Below are 26,208 nucleotides of genomic sequence, written 5' to 3' on the forward strand. Positions count from 1 at the left end.
AGGGCTGGCCAGTGGCGCTCATCGGGAAAGTGAGGCCCGCGCCCCTTGGGCTTCCCTGCACAGGTCATGCCAGGGGGCACATCACCCCAGCAGGCCTCCCAGCCCAGCTCCGTGGCCTGGTGCTGAAGCCTGGGGAGGGGCGGGGAGCCAGAGACTGAGCCTGGGCCCAAGCTGTCTGCATAGCTATGGGTCTGGGCCAAGCCCTGCTGGCACAAGTCTGTGGCTCCATGCCGGGAGCTGCGCTGCTGGCTGCAGTGTGCAGAATAGAGACAGACAACCACGGGGCACACGGAATGGCTCGCACACCTGTTCTCTCCACGGGCCGGGCCTAGGAGCAGCAGTTCCTGGGCTCCAGCCCACAGCTCTCCCCACTAGGCACTGCTGTTGCTCGACCTTGGGGAACGTGCAGAAAGGTCCTGGAGGAGAGACATTAACTTCTGCCTCTGCACCTCTGTGCAGGGCTCTGGGGAGCAAGCTGCCGAGAGCCCTTGGAGAACAGAGCTGGATAAAACCCCTTCCCACGGAGCCAGGCAATGACTGCCAGGGTGCTCGTCTGCGCAGAGCGATGGGTCAGAGTCTGTTTCTGTATGGGCTGGAGGACTGCGAGACGCAGAGGAGCTCTCAGCTTGCTCTGCCTTTGGCCTTGAACTTTGGCCTTGATGCCTGTGTTCAAGAGAGCGAGAGCTGTCTACACAAGACATGCCAGCGGCACAGCTGCAGTGTAGACGCCACTCCGGCGCCTAGCACTGCCAGAAACCTGGCTCTTGGAGGCCACAGCGAGGTTGACAGGAGAGTTCATCCCTTGCCTTAGCGGGGACCCCGACGGGGAAGAGCTCAGCTTCCTCACAGGGCATGAAGTGCTCCCAGCTTGGCAATGCATACCAGCCCGAGACTGGAGTGAATCTGCCACAAAGCTCCGGACGGGACCAGGGGCGCTTTGAGGGAGGGGGAGCCCCATGTAAACTGCAGGAAGTCACACGCCCCAGCACAGTGAGGTAGCGGGCCGAGGCAGAGGAGGCCAGTCCTCTGACACCAGGAGATCAGTTCCCTCCCGAATTTATAAGTGTCACCAAAGCTGCCTAGACATTGGGGTTTCCACGGAACAGCAAGTCAAATGCAAAATCCTACGGAATGGCTGAGTGTGCCCTCTGCTGATCCACCATGTCCACATGGTTGTTTGCTAGAGACAGCCAGACAAGTGACCTAAGAACAGACACATGCACACTGGGCATGATGGTAAACATGAGCTCTCATTCTCACTTTGTAAACACCCAGTATCTTCTCGGCTCTGTTTTCTGCCTTTGAGTCCTCTTTCTCTGATTGCTCTCCATGTCCTCCCCTCAGCACTGGGCAGCTGTCATAAATATAAAGGGAAGGGTAACCACCTTTCTGCAGACAGTGCTGTAAAATCCCTCCTGGCAAGAGGCAAAACCCTTTCACCTGTAAAGGGTTAAGAAGCTAAGATAACCTCTCTGGCACCTGACCCAAAATGACCAATGAGGGGACAAGATACTTTCAAATCTGGAGGGGGGAAAAAGGTTTTTGTCTGTCTGTGTGATACCTTTGCTGGGAACAGATCAAGGATGCAAGCCCTCCAACTCCTGTAAAGTTAGTAAGTAATCTAGCTAGAAAATGCATTAGGTTTTCTTGTTTTGGCTGGTAAAATAAGCTGTGCTGGAAGGAATGTATATTCCTCTTTTTGTGTCTTTTTGTAACTTAAGGTTTTGCCTAGAGGGATTCTCTATGTTTTGAATCTGATTACCCTGTAAAGTATTTATCATCCTGATTTTACAGAGGTGATTCTTTTACCTTTTTTTAAATTAAAATTCTTCTTTTAAGAACCTGATTGATTTTTCACTGTTCTTAAGGTCCAGGGGTTTGGGTCTGTGTTCACCTGTACCAATTGGTGAGGATTCTTATCAAGCCTTCCCCAGGAAAGGGGATGTAGGGCTTGGGGGGATATTTTGGGGGAACACATCTCCAAGTGGGCTCTTTCCCTGTTCTTTGTGTAAAACGCTTGGTGGTAGTAGCATACGGTTCAAGGACTCCCTCTGGGAACTGATGGGCAGGATCCCCTGGGAGAATAACATGAGGGGGAAAGGAGTCCAGGAGAGCTGGCTGTATTTTAAAGAATCCTTAGTGAGGTTACAGGGACAAACCACCCCGATGTGTAGAAAGAATAGTAAATATGGCAGCTTGGCTTAACAGTGAAATCCTTGCTGATCTTAAACACAAAAAAGACGCTTACAAGAAGTGGAAGATTGGACAAATGACCAGGGATGAGTATAAAAATATTGCTCGGGCATGCAGGAGTGAAATGAGGAAGGCCAAATCACACCTGGAGTTGCAGCTAGTGAGAGTTGTTAAACGTAACAAGAAGGGTTTCTTCAGGTATGTTAGCAAGAAGAAGAAAGCCAAGGAAAGTGTGGGCCCTTTGCTGAATGAGGGAGGCAACCTAGTGACAGAGGATGTGGAAAAAGCTAATGTACTCAATGCTTTTTTTTGCCTCTGTCTTCATGAACAAGGTCAGCTCCCAGACTACTGCACTGGGCAGCACAGCATGGGGAGGAGGTGACCAGCCCTCTGTGGAGAAAGAAGCGGTTCGGGACTATTTAGAAAAGCTGGACGTTCACAAGTCCATGGGGCCGGGTGTTTTGCATCCGAGAGTGCTAAAAGAATTGGCGGATGTGATTGCAGAGTCATTGGCCATTATCTTTGAAAACTCATGGCGATTGGGGGAAGTCCCGGAAGACTGGAAAAAGGCTAATGTAGTGTCCATCTTTAAAAAAGGGAAGGAGGATCCTGGGAACTACAGGCCAGTCAGCCTCACCTCAGTCCCTGGAAAAATCATAGAGCAGGACCTCAAAGAATCAATTCTGAAGCACTTAGAGGAGAAGAAAGTGATCAGGAACAGTCAGCATGGATTCACCAAGGGCAAGTCATGCCTGACTAATCTAATTGCCTTCTATGATGAGATAACTGGTTCTGTGGATGAAGGCAAAGCAGTGGACGTGTTATTCCTTGACTTTAGCAAAGCTTTTGACGCGGTCTCCCACAGTATTCTTGTGAGCAAGTTAAAGAAGTATGGGCTGGATGGATGCACTACAAGGTGGGTAGAAAGTTGGCTAGACTGTCGGGCTCAAAGGGTAGTGATCAATGGCTCCATGTCTAGTTGGCAGCCGGTATCTAGCGGAGTGCCCCAAGGGTCGGTCCTGGGGCTGGTTTTGTTCAATATCTTCATTAATGATCTGGAGGATGGTGTGGATTGCACCCTCAGCAAGTTTGCGGATGACACTAAACTGGGAGGAGAGGTAGATACGCTGGAGGGTAGGGATAGGATACAGAGAGACCTAGACAAATTGGAGGATTGGGCCGAAAGAAATCTGATGAGGTTCAACAAGGACAAGTGCAGAGTCCTGCACTTAGGAAGGAAGAATCCAATGCACCAGTACAGACTAGGGACCGAATGGCTAGGCAGCAGTTCTGCAGAGAAGGACCTAGGGGTGACAGTGGACGAGAAGCTGGATATGAGTCAACAGTGTGCCCTTGTTGGCAAGAAGGCCAATGGCATTTTGGGAAGTATAAGTAGGGGCATTGCCAGCAGATCGAGGGATGTGATCGTTCCCCTCTATTCAACACTGGTGAGGCCTCATCTGGAGTACTGTGTCCAGTTTTGGCCCCACACTACATGAAGGATGTGGAAAAATTGGAGAGTCCAGTGAAGGACAACAAAAATGATTAAGGGTCTGGAACACATGACTTATGAGGAGAGGCTGAGGGAACTGGGATTGTTTAGTCTACAGAAGAGAAGAATGAGGGGGGATTTGATAGCTGCTTTCAACTACCTGAAAGGTGGTTCCAAAGAGAATGGATCCAGACTATTCTCAGTGATAGCAGATGACACGACAAGAAGTAATGGTCTCAAGTTGCTGTGGGGGAGATTTAGGTTGGATATTAGGAAAAACTTTTTCACTAGGTGGGTTGTGAAACACTGGAATCCATTACCTAGGGAGGTGGTGGAATCCCCTTCCTTAGAAGTTTTTAAGGTCAGGCTTGACAAAGCCCTGGCTGGGATGATTTAGTTGGTCCTGCTTTGAGCAGGGGGTTGGACTAGATGACCTCCAGACGTCCCTTCCAACTCTGATATTGTACGATTCTATGATTCTATGACAAGACAAAGTTTGTACCTTGGGGAAGTTTTTTAACCTAAGCTGGTAAGAATAAGCTTAGGGGGTCTTTCATGCAGGTCCCCACATCTGTACCCCAGAGTTCAGAGTGGGGAGGGAACCCTGACAGCAGCCAAGGCAACAAAAGCCCAACTGAACCACCCTGACCAAATTCCGTCTCCTGAGATTCTCCGACCTCAGGGAGCTGCAGATTCTGCACTTCATGGTGTTTCTAGTCCTTTACCTGGCCACCCTGGTACGGAATCATCTCTATCCCACAGCTGAAGAAGATTTCTTGCACTGAGATGTGGCCTAATGAAGTTTTGATGCTTGGTCTTGGGTCAGGAGTAGACGTGTTCTGCTTCGTTTTTATATTTGTTTCCTACTTTCACATCTTCGTGGCCTTGCTGAGAATCCCCTCCATGCAGGGAAGGTGTAAAGCCTCCTCCACCTGCCTGCTGCACCTGGTTGTGTTTTCTTTATTTACCTGCACAGCCATGTTCTCTTACTTGCGTCCACGGTCTGTGTCTTCCCTGCAGGTTGTGTTGTATTCCGTGCTGCTGCCAGTCATGAACCTTGTCATCTATAGCCTTCAAAACAAGGAGCTAAAGCAGGCTCTGCAGAGAATTGCAAGCAAGATGCTCTTTGCCAGGAACATGGATTTCTCACCCTGAGTTTCTATGTGGAAGAGTTGCAGTGGTTTAACTCAAATCGGTTTGTAAATCCATCTAATTGAGCTGATGCAAACCCACGTGGTCACCTTTATTTTGGGTTAAGGATGCTTCATTTCAGTTTAGTTTAAACCTGTTCCCAAATGACTTAAACTCAACCAATACAAGCTGTTCTTAAACCAAATTTAGAGCATCCAGTTGGTTTGCATAAGTGTAACCAGGTCAGTTTGAACTGACACTGTAAGTCCTCAAACAGGAGGAAGGTCATTGTGTAGACAGGCCCTTGGTGCTGGGGGTAGGGACCATCTCTGTGAGTTCCTCACTGCAATAAAGTAGTGTGACACTCTACACCCTGGGGGACTGCCCTGTAACCCTCATATTCCTCATTTGTATATAGTTGTGATATTGCATATAAAGCAGACCTTGTAAGGTGTCATGGGAAAGGTTATGATCTGTTGAAACCCACGGTTCCATCTAAATATGTGTATTGGTTTGAAGTTATGAGAATTGTGTTGCATGGTTGTGACGTTCCCCTGGTGTTATCTGGACTGGTGATCTGCTAGGTCACTTCAGTCCTTGACTCTGGGAGCCAGCCTTACCCTGCTCTGCTGTGACAACCCCCACTCCTGGGCTGTTCATGCACAGCCTCTGGCATGTAAGCTGCTTCGATTGTGCAACTGAATGACACTAGCCAATATCTCCGGTCCCAGACACAACCCTCGGAACCTCTGTCTTGCAGTGTCCAGTTCTGCCCGCTGGACACTGCAAGCTTATATGAGTTAATCAATTTAACAAAGAAATGGATATGTACCGGGCTTATTATCACAAGGGGAGTCTCTGACGTGCTTCAAACCAAACACACGGTTTCAGGTGTTAATAAATCTGTTAGTGTATTCTTTTGAAAGATAGATTTTAAGTGATTATAAGTCAAAGCACAACAAGTTGGATTTGGTCAAATGAAATAAAAGCAAAACATGTTCTAAGCTGATCTTAACACTTTCAATGCCCTTACAAACTTAGATGCTTCTCACCACAGCCTGGCTGGTTGCTCTTCAGCCAGGCTCTCCCCTTTGATCAGCACTTCAGTCGCTTGGTGGTGACGTCAGTAGATGAAGGTGGAAGAGAGAGAGGAAGAGTATGGCAAATGTCTTTCCTTTTTATGTGACATTGCACTCCATAATGTTCTATGGAAATATACTTATGAGTATGCTTATGAGTGTGAATATAACGTAACTGGAATATGCTTCATGCAAAAGGTCTCTTGTAAGGTACCATTACAAAGCTTATGATCCACTGAGTGTGGCCATCCCATTTGTTTGCATGTATAATTTCTATGTCTGGAGGCAGGAGAATAAGATATAAGCTTCTATTACTGATGTAAACATGCTAAGTGGAAGCCATTAAGGGTGCCTCAGAATCAATGACCTGTGAATGGGTTTGTTTACTGGCCAGCCTTCCTGTGTACTGTGTCGGCCAGCTCCTAGGTAATGAAGAAGGAGGTCTTACAGTGACATGTGACCATGTCACTTGGAACTGGAATCCATCTTTAACCTGGTTCTTTTCCATTTAGAAGGAGTGGTGGGGACCCAGAGAGACAAAAGATTCCCACCTTGTGCCATAGCCATGAAAGGGAGTGGAACAGAACAAAGGGGGCTGCAGTCATAAGAAATCCCCTAGTTACCCCCTGGGCTGGAACTAACAGGAATTGTATCAGGGGAAAGGATTGGGCCCAGACTAAGAAGGAGTCTAGTCTGTGAAAGAAGCTTATTAGAATATCTCTGAGGGTCAGTTTCTTAAATTCAGTTTCTTAAATGTATTAAGCTTAGACTTGTGTGTTTTGTTTTATTTTGCTTGGTAACTTACTTTGTTCTGTCTGTTATTACTTGAAACCACTTAAATCCTACTCTTAATTCTTAATAAAATCACTTTTGTTTATTATTGAACCCAGAGTAAGTGATTAATACCTGGGGGAGCAAACAGCTGTGCATATCTCTCTATCAGTGTTATAGAGGGTGGATAATTTATGAGTTTACCCTGTATAAGCTTTATATAGAGTAAAACGGACTTATTTGGGGTTTGGATCCCATTGGGAGCTGGGTGTCTGGGTGCTGGAGACAGAAGTACCTGCTGTGTGGTTTTCAGTTAAAGCCTGCAGCTTTTGGTATGTGGTTCAGACCCTGGGTCTGTGTTGCAGCAGGCTAGCATGTCTGGTTCAACAAGACAGGGTTCTGGAGTCCCAAGCTGGGAGGGAAAACGGGCCTAGAGGTAATTCCAGCACATCAGGTGACAGTCCCAAGGGGTCTCTGTGACCGAACCTATCACAGTGATGTCTGTAGATGGAGGTGGAAGAGAGAGGAAGAGCATGGCAAATGTCTCTCCCTTTTATCATGTTCTTTCTTCCCTCTTGGCTTTACACCACTCTTAGGAGTCAGGTGAGAATTACCTCATCGTAGTCCCAAACTGACCAAAGGAAGGGGGGTGACTCATTCGAGAATCCAACAGATCCTTTGTTGCTGCCTAGGCCAGCGTCCTTTGTTCCTGTGAGGCTGGGCTGGGTTTGTCCCATATATGCCCTGATGAGGTGTGAACTGCCCCTCTGTTCCTGGAGAGTTTTGCCTGGGCCTGTTTTAAGCCACAAAGATACATTTTCAGCCTCATAACTATATACATGAAATTACAACCTATAACATCACTATTACAACAATGCTCAGTGCATCATGAGCCTTCTGAAGACACCCAACATGACAAACTTTGCATTGGATACCACACAATCATATTATAAGGATGACCATGGGGGTGTAGGGTGTTCCTACGAGGTACAGAACATCACAATGGTTGTCACATGCAGTGGGTTTGGGAAGTGCCCAGATACTAGCTTCTCAAAGACAATAACCAGGGGGATAACACCTGCCCACCCGGGCGTTGATGAAAAAACCATCAACAGCCATTGTTCAGCAAGGGAGCTACAATACAATGACTCACTTGCACAAGGCCACACCAGGGGAAGTGCTCATCCTTGCCTGGTGACTCAGCAATGCCCACCAGACATGCCTGGACTTGTGTTCTCCAAGCACATGGACTAAGGGTATAAAACAGAACATAGTGGTCCCATGCTTTGTCCTTTCTCTTCTCCTCCACCTACACTGAAGGCAACGAGAATGCTGGAGTTGAAGAGACTGGTTCCTGGACTAAGAGGGAAAAGCCTCTTATATAAAAGTGTATAAAAGACTGTAACCAACCTGCAATATCCAGTGGGGTGAGAAAAACTGCTTAATCTAGATGTTGCCCAGTCCAATAGGGTTGAGAGTTTAGACTGCATGCTCATATTTTATTTTATTTTGGTAACTACGCTAACTTTTTGCCTATCACTTATGATCACTTAAAATCCATCTTTTATAATCAATAAACTTATTCTAATGTTTGTCCTTACCAGGGAGTTTGCCTGAAGTGGTTGGTAAATCTGCTCCGGTTACAAAGGCTGGTGTATATCCACTTTCCACTGATGAAGTGGTGAACCAATTAATAAATTTGCATTGCTCAAGGAAAGGTCTTGAGCAGTGCAAGACAGGATATTCCTGAGGTACAAGGCTGGGAGTTGAGGGAATCTGGCTGGTGCCTTTGTCTGTGTGATTTGTGAGTGGCTTTGGGAGCATTCATGCAATCTAGCTGGCTGTGGGGCTCCACGTGCTGTTGTGTTGAGTGATAACAGCTCCTGGAGGGGTTTGCTACTTGTCACCAGTAAAGCATTGTGAGGGACAACCCAGATTAGTGAGTGAAGGGAACACAGAGGTCCCACAGTCCCAGGGTGCACCCCGGGGATCCCGTCACAAGCAGTTTCCCTAAGTTTGTCTCAGTGGCTTGCCTGTCTGCCTGGCTTTGGCTGGAGTCCCGGGGCGCCGCGCTCCCCACGGCTGCCAATGGCACTGGGTTCCCAGCAGGGTCAGGGACGGCCTGCCTAGAGCGGGTGGATTAATGCTCCCAGCTCTGGTTTTCTGGTGGGGCAGAGCAGCTCGATCCAGATGCCGGGGCTGCTGGCTAGGGCCAGGAGGAGCCCCAGAGAGCAGGGAACACGTGGGGTGCAGGTAGCAGACGCAGGGCAGGGTTTAGCAGGTCGTTTTAGCTGTGGATCTGTGTGGATCCCTGACAACCCCTCAGTGGTCTCTGCTCCACCAGGAGAATGAGCAGCCAGACCCGGAAAATCTGCCCCTGCTCACCCGAGGGGCAGTGCGGGGTAATTTGATGCTTGGAAAATAATCCCTGGCTGAGATCTCCAAAGCACCTTGGCCATTTGGACGTATGATTCCCATTCAGATAACTGGGAACTGGGCGTCCAGCCCCCCTGCAGCTCAGGAACCTCCGGCCCTGCCTGGAGCGAGAACACAGTGGTATTGTAATGGGACAGGGAAGCAGCACCTAGGAGTGGGCCAAACCCCCATCTATGAGCCCAGGAGCTGGGTGGGGGCAGGCAGAATCCAGGCTCTTTGTAGGTCGCCAGGCAGAAAGCTCCATTAAGGTGAAGTTCAAGGTGAGGGGAGGTGCCTGTCCGTGCGGGGTAAGAAATATCCCATGGCTGGTGCCAGGATCCCCATAGCATGTGTTGCAAACCCCAGAGACTCCCTGTCACTGTGACACTGAAAAGAAATATTTCAGGTTTCAGAGTAGCAGCCGTGTTCGTCTGTATCCGCAAAAAGAAAAGGAGGACTTGTAGACTTTGTTAGTCTCTAAGGTGCCACAAGTACTGCTTTTCTTTTTGAAAAGAAATACAAACCCATTCAGCCAGGAAACGCAGAGCATGGCCCCCAAATGCCCTTAACTCTGCCCAGGGCCAGCACAGGATCTTACGATTCAGACAGAGGTGCCCAACTCCCACTTCCAGCTCTGATGTTCCATGTTCAGGCTCCCCGGCGTTCTCCAAACCCCACTCAGCTGCTGCTGAGCCCTGTGAGCTCCCTGTCAAGGGTCCCTACAGCACCTCCCTTTCTGCCCCAGGCCCTGCACCTCCGGCGGGTGCCCAGGCTCTCAGCCCCACGTCCGGCCCGAGGGGGAGGCTCCAAGCAGCTGTTGCGATGCCGGATCCAGTGGTTGTGCTCTGATCTCCAGCTATCTCCTTATGGCTCGTATTCCAAGGCTTCGAGCGCTCGCCCTGGTTCAGCTCCCTGCCCTGCCAGCTGGGGAGACAGGCCGGGAGTGTGGGCCTCTCACCTGGCTGCAGCATCCGAACCCAGAGCTCCGGGTTAACCCGGCGGAGGCTCCAACTGGAGCTGTTTCACTCTGGAACAATAATTCACTCGTCAGGGGACGGGTTCTTGCTCTCCCGCCACTGGGGAGCTCTGGGGCACCAGGCTCCAGTGTCACTTACTCACTTTCTGGCCCAACGGTTCCTCTTAGCCATTCCCTATGGCAGCTCCCGGGGACACCCACAGCTCATTCCACCACTGCTTTCCCCTGAGCCTTTCTGGCTCCCCACTCTGGATTTGCCAGCTCAGACTCCCTCCTCCCAGGCAGGTAGTAACCACAGACTCCACTCCATAGCTCCAGACCTGCCTCCCTTGGCCCCGGGAGTGATTGCGCTCCTGGGCTTTCCACAGGCCCCTGCTGTTCCCGGCCAGCTGAGCTGTGAGAGTGGGGAGTTGACCCGAGTGTGAACAACACTGCCTGAGATTGCAGAGAGCCTGAGCCCATTGCTCCAAGAGGCGGGTCATGAGTTCCAAAGAGATGGTGAGTCTTACTGGGGGTAGGGAAGGGAGCATTTGCCAATGAGTCTGAAATGAAATGTGTCAGAAATAGCAACAAACAAATAAATAAACAATACAAACCCGTTTTATTCCTTAGGGTTTTGTTTCACATTGTGTCTGACAAATGACAGCTGAGGGATAATGAGGCCAGGGCGGCCTGGGGATCGAGGCTGTGATTTTTAGTGTCAGCAAACAGATTTCTGAGGGGAAACTGGGTGCATTTGCTGCCAATCCAGGGCCGGGATTTGGGGTCCCCTGGGTGTGCGTGTCTGGCAGGTCGGACCCTCCTTAGGGAAGGCAGTATGGCTAGGATGGACAGCGGGCATGCCAGTGAAATGGCCCCCAGAGGGCAGCAAAGGGTCAGGAAGGCCCAAGGGGCAGTTTGGAGACACCCCCAGCCCCAATTCAGTGTGTGTGTGTGTGGGCAGTTTGCAGACATGCCCTAGCACAGTGGTTCTCAACCAGGGGTACATCTGCCCCTGGGGATACACAGGGGTCTTCCAGGGATACCTCAACTCATCTAGAGATTTGCCTAATTTTACAACAGGTGACATAAAAAGCACTAGTGCAGTCCCTACAAACGGACATTTCATACAGTCAATGCCTTGTTTATTCTGCTCTATACACTGGACACTGAAATGTCGGTGCGAGATTTATATTCCAGTAGATTTATTTTCTAATTGTCTGGTAAAAGGGAACAGGTCAGCCATTGGGGAGTCACAGGGTTTTGGGGCACGTTTGCATTTTTATGTCTGATTTTGCAAGCAAGTGGTTTTTAAGTGAGGTGAAATTTGGGGGTACGCCAGACACACCAGACTCCTGAAAGGGGGTACAGTCGCAATCTGGAAAGGCTGAGCGCCACTGCACCGGCACAAGGTGGGCTGTGTGGCGTGAAGGGTTTGCAAGAGGTCCCTGGCTCCCAGTGGGTGGGTGGAACTTTGCAGACGTCCCCTGGTTTGCAGTACTGAGGGCGGGGAGTTTGCAGACGCGCCCCGGCGGGGGGCGGAGCTAGTTTCCCTTCCAGCTGACTCAGGGCTTCGCTGTCCGGTGACCGAGGGGGAAAGTGCCGGTGCTGCAGATCGGGCCCGTGGGATCAGGCCCCCCAGAGCACCCCCTCCTGGGGTCCATGGCCCGCCCTGGTCCTGCCTCCTGGGTTCATGGTCCCCTCCATCCTCTCTGGGTCCAGGGGCCTCTTCCATCTTCTCTGGGTCCTGACCCCCTCCCTTGTCCAGGGGTCCCCCCGATCCCCAGACCCCTATCTGGGCCCATCCCCCTGATATGGGGCTTTGCCCCTGCAGCATCTTCCCTCCCTGGGTGTGGGGGCCCTGTGTGCTGGGGCAGGTTGGGGGGGTTGGAGGGAGGTGACCCCTAAACCTTCCTGGTTCCAACCACCCTCCCACCTTTCTGTTCCTTTTTGTACTTCTCCTGCATGGATCTCCCGGCGCGCATCCCAGTGGCACCTGTCCTGCTCCCCATGGCTCCAGGGGGCTGTTGAGGGGCTGTTCCCCACTCAGACCTCACCCCCCCGCATAGCGACTCAGCCTCGGGTGCTCTGCCAGAAGCAGCTGCAGCAGCCAGAGCTGCAGCCGGTGGCTTGCTGTAGCTTTCACGGCGACTCCCTTTCTCCGGTCTGGGAACTAGGCGTCAGAGTTAAATCCCAGCGACAAACAACCAGCCCTGCTTCCCCGGCAGAGCCTTTTCCGGGGCTTCCGCCATTTCCTGGCCTGTGGTGCTTACCCCAGAGCGGGCGAAGAGGTGCCTGGCTCCCGGCTGTGAATACCCGCTCCACTGGGACGCGGCAGGAGTACAGGCCCTGCTGTGGCACCGGCCCGGGGCTAGCGGTGGCAGGCAGATGAGGTCGCACTGGAGGGAAGGCGCACGTTTCTAGATGTGGGTAACTAGCCATTGGCACAGCTCACCTGGGGCTGTGGTGGATCCTCTGTGGCGGCCAGTGTTTGATGCGGGACGGATGGGGTTGGGCCTCAGTTTCCCCAGGAGTTTGTTCCAGGCCCTGCGGGTTACCCAGGTGATCCCAATGTTCCCGCCTGTCCTTGGAGCTGGGAATTCTCCAGCTGGCCCTGCGGTGGTGAGACGATATGGGGCCCCGAGAACGGGGTCTGGAGCAGTGTTCCCTCTAATTTTTTACGTGCATGCATGGAACGGATTTTGTTATGTGCAGCAATATGGAGGTGACGTGTGGTGGGGGTGGGGCCCAGGAATTCGGAGTGTGTGTGGGGGTCAGGGCTGGGGTAGAGGGTTGGGATGTGGGCTCTGGCTGGGGGTGTAGGCTCTGGGATGGGGCCGGGGATGAGGAATTTGGGTGAGGGAGGAGGCTCAGGGCTGGGGCAGAGGGTTGGGTATGGGATGGGGCGAGGGCTCTGGCTGGGGGTGTGGGCTCCGGGGTGGGGCTGAGGATGAGGGGCGGGGTGCAGACTGCCCCGGGGAGAGAGGACTCCCCCTAGCCCTCTCTCCCTGCAGCAGCTCGGGACCGGGCCAGGGGAGAGGCGCCTCTCCGCTGCAGCTCCTAGCTGGGTGAACAACTCCCCAGTGACCCACTCGGGTTCCCTGCAGCCCGGCACTGCTCCAGGGCCCCCCAAGGGCTGGGGATAGAACCCAGAAGTCCTGGTTCCATGCCCCCTCCACCCCGCTTAACCCACTAGTACCCACTCCCCGCCCAGAGCCAGGGATAGAACCCAGGAGTCCTGACTCCCAGCCTCTCCCTGCTCTAACCACTAGCCACTCCCATGCGCTCTGACCGAACCCTCACCCCTCCTTCTGTCTGTCTGTCTGTCTGTCCATCCATCCTCACCCCCCCAAGTGCTCTGTCCATCCCCACTTCCCTCCTTCCATCTGTCTGTCCGTCCATACATCCCTATACACTGCTCTCTACACTTCTCCACCCACCCCCATTGCTGCCTGGAACTGTGTGTGGGGAGGGGGGCCCTGGGAGGAGCCATCACTGTGATCTCTGAGCTAGGCCCTGTGCGCCTGTGGGACTCCCTGCCACAGGATTTGGCTGAGCAGGGGGGTGGGGCTGGGGTCTCAGAGCCATTGCTGTGGTGGGGGGTACCCCTTGCCTGTCAGTTTTCCTAGGAATCCTGTATCTCACCCCGCTTCCCCTGCACAGATCCCCCGACCCCGGAGCCAAGATGACTCAGTGCGGCCTCCTGACCGGCTCCAGCAAGCCGGGTAATTCAGGGCTGGGGGGCAGGGGTGGGGCTGCGAGGGGGAGGGCAGCCCCATGGCTGACCCGGCCCCTCCCCTGGAGCCCATGGGGTATGTGGGGGGCTCGTAGATGACACTGCTCTCCCCTGGCACCCATGCGGGGGTCCCTGGCTGACATCCCCCTCCTCCAGTGCCCATGGGGGTCTGTGGGGTCCCGTAGCTGACCCCCTGTCCCCCCAGCACCCATGGCGGGACCCCTGGCTGATGACCCTGTTCCCCCCAGTGCCTCTGCGCAGCGGCTCGGTGACGGTGCTGATCCGAGGCTTCGTGGCTGACGTGGGCTGCGAGCTGCCCTACAGGAACGAGGAGCCAGGGCCCGTGGAGGCCGTGTTCGTATTCCCTGTGGACACTGAGGCGGCTGTCTACGCCTTCCAGGCCCGCCTGGCGGAAGCCTGTATCCAGGCCCAGCTTCGTGAAAAAAAAACAGGTACCAGGGGGCAAGTGTCCCGGGGGGGGGGGAGGGCGCTCGTGGGGGGGACTGGGGGGGATCTTGGGATGCCCCATCTCTCCAGCAGGCGCAGGGGCTGTACGGGAATGTGCTGGCTGGGGGATGGCAGGGGGATGTCGGGTAACCACGTCTCTCCCTGCAGGAGCTGTATGGGGTGCTAGGGCTGATGGGGGTGGATTCTCAGAGCGCTGCTGGGGGAATCGGGGCAAGCGAGGGTTGGGGGACAGGACTGGAGGGTCTCAGCGGAGCTGGAGGTGAGAGGGTGGGTTGTCAACAGGCGGACACTGGGGCTCACTGCAGGTTTGGGAGGGCAGGGGCTGGGGGTGGGGGTAGCGAGGGATCTAAGGGGAGGGCGGGGGGAGGGACAGAAGAGTGGGGGAGGGGCTCTGGGGTAGCCGGGGTCACGGGGGGGCTGGGGACCGTGGGGGATCTGGGGGGAGGGCAGTGTGGGGGGAAGGGACAGAGCTGGGGGGTGGGGCTCTGGGGCAGTCAGGGGGCGCTGAGTGGCTAGGGACTGTGGGGGACCTAGGAGGAAGGAAGTGCGGAGGGAGGGACAGGACTGGGGCTCTGGGGGGCGCTGGGGGTGGTGGGGGATCTACGGGGAGGGCAGTGTAGGGGAGGGATGGGGTGGGGCTCTGGGGCTGTCGGCTGGTGCTGAGGGGCTGCGGATGGTGGGGGATCTGTGGGGAGGGTGGAGTGGGGGGAGGGACGCGGTAGGGCTGGGACTCTGGGGCAGTTGGGGGTTACTGGAGGGGCTGGGGGCACTGGGGGATCTAAAGGGAGGGCAGTGTATGGGAGGGACATGGGGTGGGGCTCTGGGGCAGTCGGGGGACTGGGGGCTCTCGCAGGCTCACAGGGCTCAACCCCATGTCTGCCCCTTTCGGGGCTGGCCCCATCTCCCCGCAGGCTCCCTGATGGGCGACCCGGCTGTGATGGTGACCCTGCTGCCCAGCCTGCCCGAGGCGGTGCCGGGCCAGAGCCCAGCCGGGGAGTTCATCTTCCTGCTGGACCGCTCCGGCAGCATGGCGTGCCCCATGGACGGCCGAGACCGCTCCCCCCAGCGCATCGACAGCGCCAAGGTACGGCCAGGTGGGAGGCCGCGCTCGATGAGCCCTGTCATGAATATAAAGGGAAGGGTAACCACCTTTCTGTAGACAGTGCTATAAAATCCCTCCTGGCCAGAGGCAAGGTCCTTTCACCTGTAAAGGGTTAAGAAGCTAAGGTAACCTCGTTGGCACCTGACCAAAATGACCAACGAGGAGACAAGATTCTTTCAAGTCACCCCTCTTGTGAGACTCCCTAAATCCAGGGCAGAACGACAGGATCTTCTTCCCCCTGGATCTCCTCCTTGTCCCAGGCCAACTCCCTGTCTCTCTAAGGAGCAGCTGCTGATATCCCGCCTCCCCACAGCCCATGGCTGCTCGGCCTTCCTGGCTTTGTACGCTGTGCCCGCTCCTCCCACAGCTGGGCTCCATCTGCCCGCAGGGCCCCGTCAAGCCCCGGGTTCCCTCCAGGGCAGCATCTAAAGGTAATTGGCCCCTCCCAGCCCCCATTAACCCCCTCAGGGCTTGTGCAGGGGGGACATCCCATCACACCCCCCCCGTGCAGTTTTCATTGGTTGGGGCAAAAAACCAAACTGACTTCCAGCCTGAGCATCAAGTGTCTGGAGAGGCTGGGATGATGGGTCTGCCTACGATGGCATGTTGCCGATCTGCGACTGCTAGCAGCAAATATCTCCCACCGGCCGGTGACGGGGCCCTAGCTGGGGAGGGCTCTGAGTTACTACCGAGGTTCTCTCCTGGGGTCTGGCTAGTGGATCTCGCCCACATGCTCAGGGTCTACCTGATTGCCATATTTGGGGTTGGGAAGGAATTTTCCCCTGGGTCAGATTTGCAGAGACCCTGGGTCGTTTTCTGCTTTCTCTGCAGCATGGGGCATGGGTCACTTGCCAGTTTGAACTAGGGTAAATGGTGGATTCTCTATAATCTGAAGTATTTAAATCGTGAGCTGAGGATGTCAGTAACTCAGTCAGAGGTTCGGGAGTGAGTGGGCGAGGGTCTGTGACCTGCGGTGTGCAGGTCAGACTAGACAATCACGCTGGTCCCTTCTGGCCTTAAAGGCTATGAGTCTAAGTGACCTCATTGTTCTCTATTGAGGGGGGAAACTGAGGCAGCCCACAGCAGAGCGACACTCAGCTGCAATGGGGTGCTCAAGGAGGCGATGGTGCCCTTCTACACACCCTGGATCAATTGCATTTGAAACCCATTAATTTCACTAACGCTTTGGTTAGGTCAAAAATAATCATTCATAAAAACCCCCCAGAAAGCCTGCTTCAGTCTGTGCTTGTTAAAACCATCCCTGTTAAGAGCAGGTTAGACACGCTTGGCAGGGATGGTCTAGAGAACACTTAGTCCTGCCTGAGTGCAGGGGACTGGACTAGATACCTCTTGAGGTCCCTTCCAGTCCGACACTTCTATGCTTCTATTAGCCAAGCACCTTCTAAAAAGAACTCTCTCCAGTTAGCCTTGCAGCATCTGTGGCCATACAGAGACCTACAGGAGGAGACACACTGGTCATTAGACCGTCACATGCCTGAATGAGCACTCCAGGAGGGGTTCAGCCCAGCTCGGAGCTGGGCCCTGCCTGGAGAGCTCTCCAGGGCTTACAGGCCAGCGGCAGACATCAAGATAAGTGGTCCCTCCGAGGGCAATTAGCCTGGCGACGCTGCCGGGAAATGCAGGGCTCAGGGGTGGTCTCGTGGGGACTGATTAGAAGAGAAAGTCAGAGGCACTAATCAAAGTTAGACAGGGGACGGGACGGGTCTGTTCCTACAGCAAACAGCCCCGATGGGTAAAGTGACAGGGGTCAAGCCGCTCGTTCCCAGGGCCTGGGACAGGTTATGGGGCCTTCGTACATTCCAGCAGGCTCCCAGGGAGCAGGGGAACCGTAGCAGCGGGGAATGCAGTGAAACAGACAGATGAACAAGGCTCACTTTCCCATGCAGGTAGCAAAGGCAGCATGGCCCAGTGAGCAAAAGGCAATTCTGGGTTTCGAGGCCTCAGTGATTGATGGGCACTGCTGTCCTGCCCACTGCCCACAGTCCCCAGCTCTGCCCAGGTCCTCAGTCCTAACCCACAGTCCCCTTCTCTTCCACCCCAGGGCTCACACATGCACACAGCTAGGCTGGTGCCCCTCAATCCTGACCTAAGCTCCCTGTAAGCTACACAGCCATGCAGAAGCCTATTTAGCACCGCACAGGGGCACAGGGAATCCGCCCCACCTAGCCTGGTCCCCAACCTGCTGCGGGAGGGGCACCACTCCACCTGGCCCGGACCTGTTGCGGCCGGGGCGGCGCAGCCCAGACCCAGGCGCGGCTCTCCCCGGGCCTGGATCTTCTGGGGCTGGTGGAGGGATGCTTATCCTGTAGCCCCAGCCCCAGAGGTCCCGTGGCAGGGAGATGGCCTTTCCCCCTCAGCCTAGGTACTGCTGTGGAGAGCGCTGGGGGAGTCCCCTCTCACCGCCACAGCTCCTGAGCACCCTTCTGCACCCCAAACCCCCCTAGAGCCCGCACCCCCAGCCGGAGCCCTCTTCTCCTGCCCCAGCCCTGAGCCCCTCATCCCCGGCCCCACCCCAGAGCCCGCATCCCCAGCCGGAGCCCTCTTCCCCTGCCCCAGCCCTGAGCTCCTCATCCCTGGCCCCACCCCAGAGCCCGCATCCCCAGCCGGAGCCCTCTTCCCCTGCCCCAGCCCTGAGCCCCCCATTCCTGGCCCCACCCCAGAGCCCGAACCCCCAGCTGGAGCCCTCTTCCCCTGCCCCAGCCCTGAGCTCCTCATCCCCGGTCCCACCCCAGAGCCCGCATCCCCAGCCGGAGCCCTCTTCCCCTGCCCCAGCCCTGAGCTCCTCATCCCTGGCCCCACCCCAGAGCCCGCATCCCCAGCCGGAGCCCTCTTCCCCTGCCCCAGCCCTGAGCCCCCCATTCCTGGCCCCACCCCAGAGCCCGAACCCCCAGCTGGAGCCCTCTTCCCCTGCCCCAGCCCTGAGCCCCTCATCCCTGGCCCCACCCCAGAGCGACCTGAACGTGCTGGTATTTCTGTCGAGTTCTGGGTACCAGCAGCCCAGTCCCAGGCCAGAACTGAGTCGTCTTCATACATCATCCCCCCCACGCCCCCCCCCACAGAGAGCAGGTGCCGAGGACACAGGGATTCAACCACACACTGAGGAGGTCTCGTTCCCTCCCGCAGGGGACAACAAAATACACACACAAATACACAGCAGATCCCATAGCCTCCAGCAGGGGGAACTGTCACAGAGTTCCTGGGCGATGCTCTGGATCTGCTCCCCACGAAGCCAGGCAGGACTCTGGGGGAGCCTCCTCTCTGTGAGCAGCCCGTCTGCAGGACACACAGCTCCCACAGCTTCCACCTTCCTGGGTCTGACCTCGGAGCATTCAGCATCCTCTGCCCCTCCGTGCACTTCCCGCAGTGAGTCCGCCCAGGCAGGGTCCTGGGGAAGCCAGAGGGTCCTGCCCCCCAACTTTGCAATCAGACGTGACTCTCAGCCAGCCAGTAAAACAGAGGTTTATTAGATGTCAGGAACATGGTCTAAAACAGAGCTTGTAAGTGAAGAGAACAGGACCCCTCAGCTGGGTCCATTTTGGGGGGTCAGTGAGCCAGACAACCAAGTCTGCCCTTCACTCCATGTCCCCAGCCAGCCCCAAACTGACTCACCCTCCGGCCCCCCCTCCTCTGGGCTTTGTCCCTTTCCCGGGCCAGGAGGTCACTTGATTCCTTTGTTCTCCAACCCTTTAGCTCTCACCTTGCGGGGGGGAAGGGCCAGGCCATTAGTTGCCAGGAAACAGGGTGTCGGCCATTCTCTGTGTCCAGACCCCTGCACACACCTGCCCTCTAGGGCTCTGCAATGATCATACACCCTTATCCCATCCCCTAGATACTTAAGAACTGCATAGGGGAAACTGAGGCACCCCCACAATATTCAGAGGAAATATTAAGAACAGTCCCGCTTCGTCACAGGAACAGCCTCACATACTGTCCGGGATCCACCGGATCGGTGCTGTGCCCCCAGCTTTGGAGCAGCTCCTTGCAGAACCCCCTTAGATGGGCTGGACCCCCAGGCCTCACTGCCTCTTGGACTGACCCTCAAGGGCTCCCGCCCTCCTGCCTCACCCCGTGAGCTCCATGGGGCGAGGCCAGCGGAGCCGGACCCCAGGGAGAGCCATGGCCATTCGGCAGGGACCGATGCGCCTCCCCCAGGATTTGCAGCAACACTCAAGCAGCGCACACGAAACAGCCGGGTCTGTTCGTCACTCGGACACAGCACTGGCACTTTGCACGTTGGCACAGAGAAATGAAAGCGAAAGCAGTGTCGGTTCGGGTCAGCCCGGGGCCCACCCCAGCTGGAGCAGCGCCCTGTGTTCTGGCTGTGTCTGTCTGACCTCCATAGTCTGTTCCCAGGAGAGAGAGAGAGATCCCGGCAGCCACCTCTTCCCCCCAGCTCCCACTTCCCCAGTCCTTCCTTCTCCAGCTGGGGTCTTTGCTCTGCTTCCCGGCTGAGATGGCCGGGGAGATCCAGGCGGCTCTGGCCCTAGCATCAGGTCACTGAGGGCCTTGTTCACGTGGGTCGGTTCTAGCCAGTTCCTTAACAACTCTTTGTTCCCCTGAGACAGGGAGGTGTCACCCACACCTGTGTCTTTTAGTCTTTCCTGAAAACACAGAGTCCTTTCCCCCTGCTGGGCAACCACGCAGCAAATGGGGAAACTGAGGCACACAGCAGGGTCATAATAATATTACCTCCAAAATCTCCCCTTCCTCACATACACACAGTTATATAGCACCAACAACTGTCTTCATAGTGTGAATCAGACTTAGCCCCAGTGACTTAACCGGGGCTGATGCTGCTATACATCAGGGCACGTGAGACTGGCTTTGTCTCCAGAAGTCAGTTTCTAACCTTGCTCTCACTGGCGTAAGTTTGGCAAAGGAGAAGAATTCATAATAACGACAGTTTGGAGCATGTGATGGGGATCCAGAGACCTTCGTTGCAGTCCTGGAGCTGCCCCAGCTTCCTTTGCGCCCTCAACCCAATCCCTTTGGCAAAAGTTTTCAAACTCAGGTGCCCCAAGGTAGCCAGGAAAAGCCCTGTTAATTGGGGTGGACAGATATCTCAGGCCTGCCCAGCAAGCCTGAAAAAAACAGGCTAAAACCAGACATTAAGGCGAAGGTTTCCAAACTGCCTAAGGGATTTGGATGCCCAGGTCCTATTCCTCTCTAGGGGAGTTAGGCAGCTAACTTCCTTAGGCACTGGTGAAAATTCCACAAGGCCCTTGAATACCTTTAAAAACCTGTCCCTGGACAATGGGATTAGGCGCTTCAGAAAGTGTGACCCAGCCCTGCTCTGTGCCTCAGTTTCCCCACATGGGGCTGAGGTCTGTGGAAGGGCCAGATGAGAGCTATGGCCGGCATTCAGAAAGCGGCCTTTTAGGAGCTCAGGCTACATTTTATGGGAATTTGTGTCCAAATCCCCTAGGCAGGACTTGGAAAATCTCAACCTTAAACTCTGTGGGACAGATCCTCAGGTGGTGTCTGTCAGCTGTCAGGCCATTGGGGTCACTGGGCCAGATCCCCAGTTGGCGTGACTCGGTTGTAACTCCATTGGAGTCACCTCATCACGGCGTGTGCTCACCTACAGTGATCAGAAGCATTTACCTTCCTAGACAGTGGGTGCAAAACCTGTCCCCGCTGAGATCCAAGGCCGAACTCCCGTGAGCCCCAGCTCACCAAGACTGGCACCTATGTGCATTAGTTGCTGGTGAATTAACAATACAAAGGCAAATCTGTGCGGGAGCCTAGCACCCTGCGAATTGATCCGACCAGCCCTTTGAGTGTAACCGTATGGACTGACAAATGGGAGGGAAGCCTCTGGAAGCGAACCGGTAACGAGCGAAGATAGAGGACAAGGCTGATGTCGGTGAAATTCTGGTTGCTTCGTGTGGTCGCCAGAGGGCAGCAACGGCGAAGGAATGAGGCGGAAGCCGCATTATAGGTGCTGGCCGGGAGGAGACGACTCACCGGTCTCTTCTGGCCTTGGTCTATGTGACCATTGTCACGGAGTGTGGGGGAGTCCGGGGCCTGCACCGCTCTTCCTGGGATTTACCGGGACTCTCAGCCAGCCAGTAAAACGGAAGGTTTATTGGACAATAGAAACACAGTCTAAAACAGAGCTTGTGGGTACAAGCAGGACCCCTCAGTCAAGTCTTTCTGGGGGGCAGGGCGCTTAGACCCCAGCCCTGGGATTCCCTGCGTTCCACCACCCAGCACCAAACTGAAACCAGCCCCCCCCTCAGCAGGCTGTCTCCTGCAGCCTTTGTCTAGTTCCCCCGGCAGAGGTGTGACCTCCCCCTCCCTGTCCTGGCTCAGGTGACAGGCTCTCAGGTCTCCCATCCCCAGTGAAACTCCCCTGCCACATTCCCAGGTCAACGCTCCCCCCTCCCTGCTGCGTCACAACCATCTCCTCGGCCCTCCTGTGTCACACAAGCCCAGCACTAATCTCACCCTGGGCCGTGTTAACAGGAGGGTCGTATGCAGACACGGGAGGGAATTGTCCCGCCCCACTCCGCGCTGGTGAGGCCCCAGCTGCAGTCCTGGGCGCCACATTTGAGGCAAGACATGGATAAATTGGAGAGAGTCTAGAGGAGAGCAGCAAAAGTGAGCAAAGGTTTAGAAAACCTGACCTAGGAGGAAAGGTTAAGAAAACCAGGGCCTGTTTCGTCTTGAGAACAGAAGTCTGAGGGGCGACCGGATAACAGCCTGCAAACGCCTTAGGGGGGGTTCTAAAGAGGACGGGAATCGATTGTTCCCCATGTCCCCTGAAGGCAATGAGCTGAGTCTGCAGCAAGGCAGATTGAGGTGAGGACTCTCAGGGGAGTGAAGCTCTGGAACAGGCTCCCCAGGGAGGCTGTGGAGTCCCTCTCACTGGAGGGCTTTAAGAGCAGGCTGGACAAATGCCTCTCGGGGCTGGTCTAGGTTCCCCCTGCCTGACTCACGGATGAATGATCTATTGCAAGAGGAGATGTGAACATTTGACAAGTGACGTTTCTTGTTCAGAACCATTTCTGGGTCAGTAATTGACTCAGCACAACCAGCACTCCGGGCCCGGGCCCTAGGCTGCTGCGAAGGGGGGTGGGGCAGAGCCCGAGTCCAGCTGAGACACGAGTCCGAGTCCTGTTGTTTCCGGAGTCTGCGCAGTGCAGGGTGGATGTATTAGCACAGCCAGGAGAGCCAGGTCCAGCAAGCATAAACCCAGGCTTCCCATGCAGTGCGGACGCTCAGGCACTTGGAAGCCCCTCGTCTCCAAGCCGGGGTTTCCGCTGCCATCCAGACACGTCGCCACAGACAGGGCTCCAGAGAAGTTCCGTGCCCTCAGGGAGGGGGGGTCGTACAGACTGGGCCAGGCTGACTTTCCCAGAACCGAGGAACCAAAGAAAGGCCTTTGGCTCTGAAAGGACGAGTGGGAACTGGCTCGGACCCATCACACGGCCAGGACTTTCTGTCACGGGGCCTGCGCCTTGGCAGAAGGGTGGGAAAGACTCTGGCCCACTAGGGCCCTGTAAGACTGAGGGTGACTCCTGCTTTGCTCAGTGTGTTTACATCTGTTTAGTGTCTGTGACGCTTTTACCACAGGAGAAGCCAGGAGTCTTGAGTCCAGGGCCACCCTGCTCAACCCACTAGGCCATCTCTGCCTCCAGGAACCAGAGCAGAACCCGGGAACACCGCGGACCAGGCCCCTGCTCTAGTCCCTACCACCCAAAGCCACCCCAGGGCCAAGCAGAGCAGCTAGGAACCGGGGACCGGATGGGCACGGAGGGGGCGTTACATGCTGGAGTGTTCAGACATTACTAGCTGTGGTGCACTACGGGAGGCCACGTACATGAGTACAGACAGTCGTACGATTTGCTTGAGTTATTCTGCGTGTGGATTGTCTCTCTCTCTATCTGAAGAACGTAGACAGGGCCTGCCTTGAAGGCCACTGAAGTTGGCTGGAAACGGGGATTTCCAAAGGAGCCTACGGGGACTAGGCAACCAGCTTCCGGCGACGGAGTTTATCTGAAGGCCACTGAAAAGACTCGGGCTGAAATTCTGCGCCCGCTGGAGTGGAAGGCAAAAGGCCCTTTGGTTTCAATGGGGACAGGATGTCATCACTGGCATCTAAGTCCCACTGTTCATAGCGGGCGGTCAGAATTAGGATCTCTGAGTTCCATCTGCCCTTTGTGGGGAATCTCAGCCAAAGGGCTGCGTTCCTTCCCAGTGCTGGCTCAAGGCAGCCGATCAGTTACCCGGTCTCCTGATCCTTCCCCAGAGCCTCCGTGCAGTGCGGGGCATGGGGTGGCGACAGGACCCGGGGGCTGTGCATTACGTTGGCTGAGTTGCCTTCTCAGACATGGAAAGGCTAAACTAGGGACACGACCAACCACAGAGTCACGTGGTGAGAGCAGTTCGACGGGGGTCGAGGCTGGTTAACATGAAGAGGGAAAACTGTTTGCTTCTTCACTATTTTCCTGCAGTTCCTTGATAAACATAACGCTTCCTCCCCAGGGAATTAAAGAGCTGAGGTCTTCCAGCGTTTGCTTGAGCCCCAGGACGTCCTGAGAAGGGCCCAATGCTGCCTAAGGTGGACCGTCAAGATGGATGGCCAGGTTTTAAGCAGTTCTTCCTTTGGTAGAGAATTCAGCAGCTGGTGGATGGGGACGGATTGACAACACACAGCACGTGGCAAGCATCCTCTCTCTGCTGCCCACTTCCACCTGTCAGCCTTCCCCATTGAATCGCATCTGCCAACCGAACACAGTTCAGCTGGAACATGTCTGACCAGCTCTAATTTGGACATATAGCAAATCAATTATGCGTGCAAATCCCTGGGCTACGGTTCACGTTCCCGACTGTCTATCGAAGAGAAATCTGCCATTATGACCAAAGGAGGTTGTTTTTGGACATTCAAAGATCCTGTCGGTCTGTCTGTCACATAGCTGAACTCTGTGTAGATGGGACTAAGTTTACACTCGATGGCTCGTGCAGGGCGAGGTCAGTGCAGCCACCTATGGGGTGGGGCGCAGGGGCTGTTAATAGAGGGACCCATCAGTCATTTGGAAAAAGCGAAGAAATTTGCAATATTGACACTGGCGATCCAGAGGACACCCCCCCCAATGCTGAGAGGAGGTGGCAGCTGTGAGCAGCATGGGGGTTACTGAACACTGGGTCAGCGTGTGGTGGAGCTGGGGGGCAGCCATGGCTCCTCTTCAGCCAGCAGGAGGGGGGGCAGCCATGGCTCCTCTTCAGCCAGCAGGAGCCGGATGCATCTGAATTGGTGGCAGTGGGATCCCAGCTGGGGGTTAGCTCCGGGTTGGGCACAGGCCGGCCAGGTGGGTCTGCACCCAGTGCTCCCTGCTGGCCCCTGGGGCTTCCCAGTTTGTGGCCCAGGGTAGCTTGGGGGGTGGGAACGGGGATCCCAGTTTGGGGGGGCTCAGAGCCTGAAGACAGCAGGGCCAATGCTGCACCCCAGCAGGGCATTGGTGGCTTCCAGGCACTCGCTCAGCCAGGGTCTTGAAACAAGTGGGGGGGGGGGTCAGGGGGGAGACATCAGCCAGGGAAACGGGACGGGGGGGACGCCAGCCGAGGAATGGGGTAGTGAGGGTTGGGGGGGAGACACCAGCCCAGGAAACGGGGGGGGGGGTGTTTCAGGGGGGAGACACAAGCCAAAGGAACAGGGCCAGGCCTGGGGGCAAAGGGCAGAGAGCACACAGAGCGTGGGGGACTGGCACGGGGGACAGGGGAGTAAAGGTGCTGGGGGCTGGGCATGGAGACCCCAGACGGGGATTGGGACAGGGAGACACTGGGGATAGGGGCTCTCGAGGGCTGGGCTATGGGGCCCTGGGGAGCAGGGTTGGGGCTCTGGGCTGTGGGGTTTCCATACCCCTGACCCCCTAGCCCCATCTCACCTGCTCGCCCCTGCACTCAGCCCACAGCCTTTGCCTCCAGCAGCTCCCACTCGTCGCGCTGCCCTGTGGCCCAGCCGTGGCCCAGATGCCAGGGGGCACGTCCAGGGGTGGGGGGTAGAGAAACAGCCTGAGACAGTGCCTGGCCTGAGGACCCCTCCTGCCCCCCCGAATGCTGCCCCTTCTCCCTGCCCTGTGGACCCCCATGCACCCCTGAGTGCTGCCCCCCATCCCTCCACCCTGGGGACCCCCCCAGCGCTGTCCCCATCCCCCTGCCCTGGGAACCCCCCAGTCGAGCGCTCTCTCCTCAGACTCAGAGGGTTCCCAGCTCTAGCACCATGGACCCCCTACCCAGATGCCCAGTGCCATGCCCAGGGGATAGGGAGACAGCCTCAGAGAGGGCCTGGCCTGGGCCTCCCCATGTCCACCATGCCCAGCTCTGGGGCCTCTTGATCCAATGCTCCAACCCCCTTTTTGGGGGTTCCCGGCCCCCTGCTCTGGGCCCATCTCACCCACTGGGCTCCAGGTTCAAGGGTCATTTGATCCAGTTGCCCTCAGACCCACCCCCCCCAGCCTGGGTCACCCCCAGTCTCATCTGGGAGCAGAGAACAGGCTCAACTCATGGCACCTGAGCCCCAGCTCTCTCCTCCTCTCGTCTGTCCCTGTCCCCTCCCACACTCACCTGACTGGGCATCCTCCCCCTGGCATCGGTCTAACTCACCCCCAGCACGGTGGCCAGCCAGGGGTCCAGGTCCCATGAGCCGTCGACATTCTGCAGAGACACCAGCCTCAGCAGGGAAGACTCCTCTGGTGCCCGCTCTAGGGAGAGATGTGGGAAGATGGGGCTGGGACATGGTTACAGAAGAGTGACATGGCTTGTCCAGGCTGAAGGACAGCCTACAACTTTAACTGTGAGCCTCCGTGCATCCTTAACTCTGCCTCATCCATGGGCGTCCTT

General features: G+C 55.7%; 2 protein-coding genes across 5 annotated transcripts in view; one reads left to right on the plus strand and one right to left on the minus strand.

Annotated features, from left to right (window-relative positions):
* Nucleotides 1-24,851, plus strand: LOC119567909 (von Willebrand factor A domain-containing protein 5A-like). Of its 4 annotated transcripts, XM_043526757.1 has the most exons (6): nt 1-11; nt 11,759-12,658; nt 13,700-13,761; nt 14,021-14,224; nt 15,152-15,324; nt 23,854-24,851. In XM_043526757.1, exons 3-6 carry the CDS (start codon nt 13,722-13,724, stop codon nt 23,905-23,907), a joined length of 471 nt encoding a protein of 156 aa, XP_043382692.1. In that variant the 5' UTR covers nt 1-11; nt 11,759-12,658; nt 13,700-13,721; the 3' UTR covers nt 23,908-24,851. The 4 variants fall into 4 exon arrangements, with proteins under 4 accessions (XP_043382692.1, XP_043382691.1, XP_037771395.1 ...); XM_043526756.1 differs by lacking the exon at nt 1-11 and having other exon boundaries at nt 11,580-12,658; XM_037915467.2 differs by lacking the exon at nt 1-11 and having other exon boundaries at nt 11,580-12,466.
* Nucleotides 1-26,208, minus strand: part of LOC122462647 (von Willebrand factor A domain-containing protein 5A-like) — a 59,982-nt gene that overhangs the window by 27,264 nt on the left and 6,510 nt on the right.

Source organism: Chelonia mydas, chromosome 13, assembly GCF_015237465.2.
Source record: "Chelonia mydas isolate rCheMyd1 chromosome 13, rCheMyd1.pri.v2, whole genome shotgun sequence".
Lineage (NCBI taxonomy): Eukaryota > Metazoa > Chordata > Testudines > Cheloniidae > Chelonia > Chelonia mydas.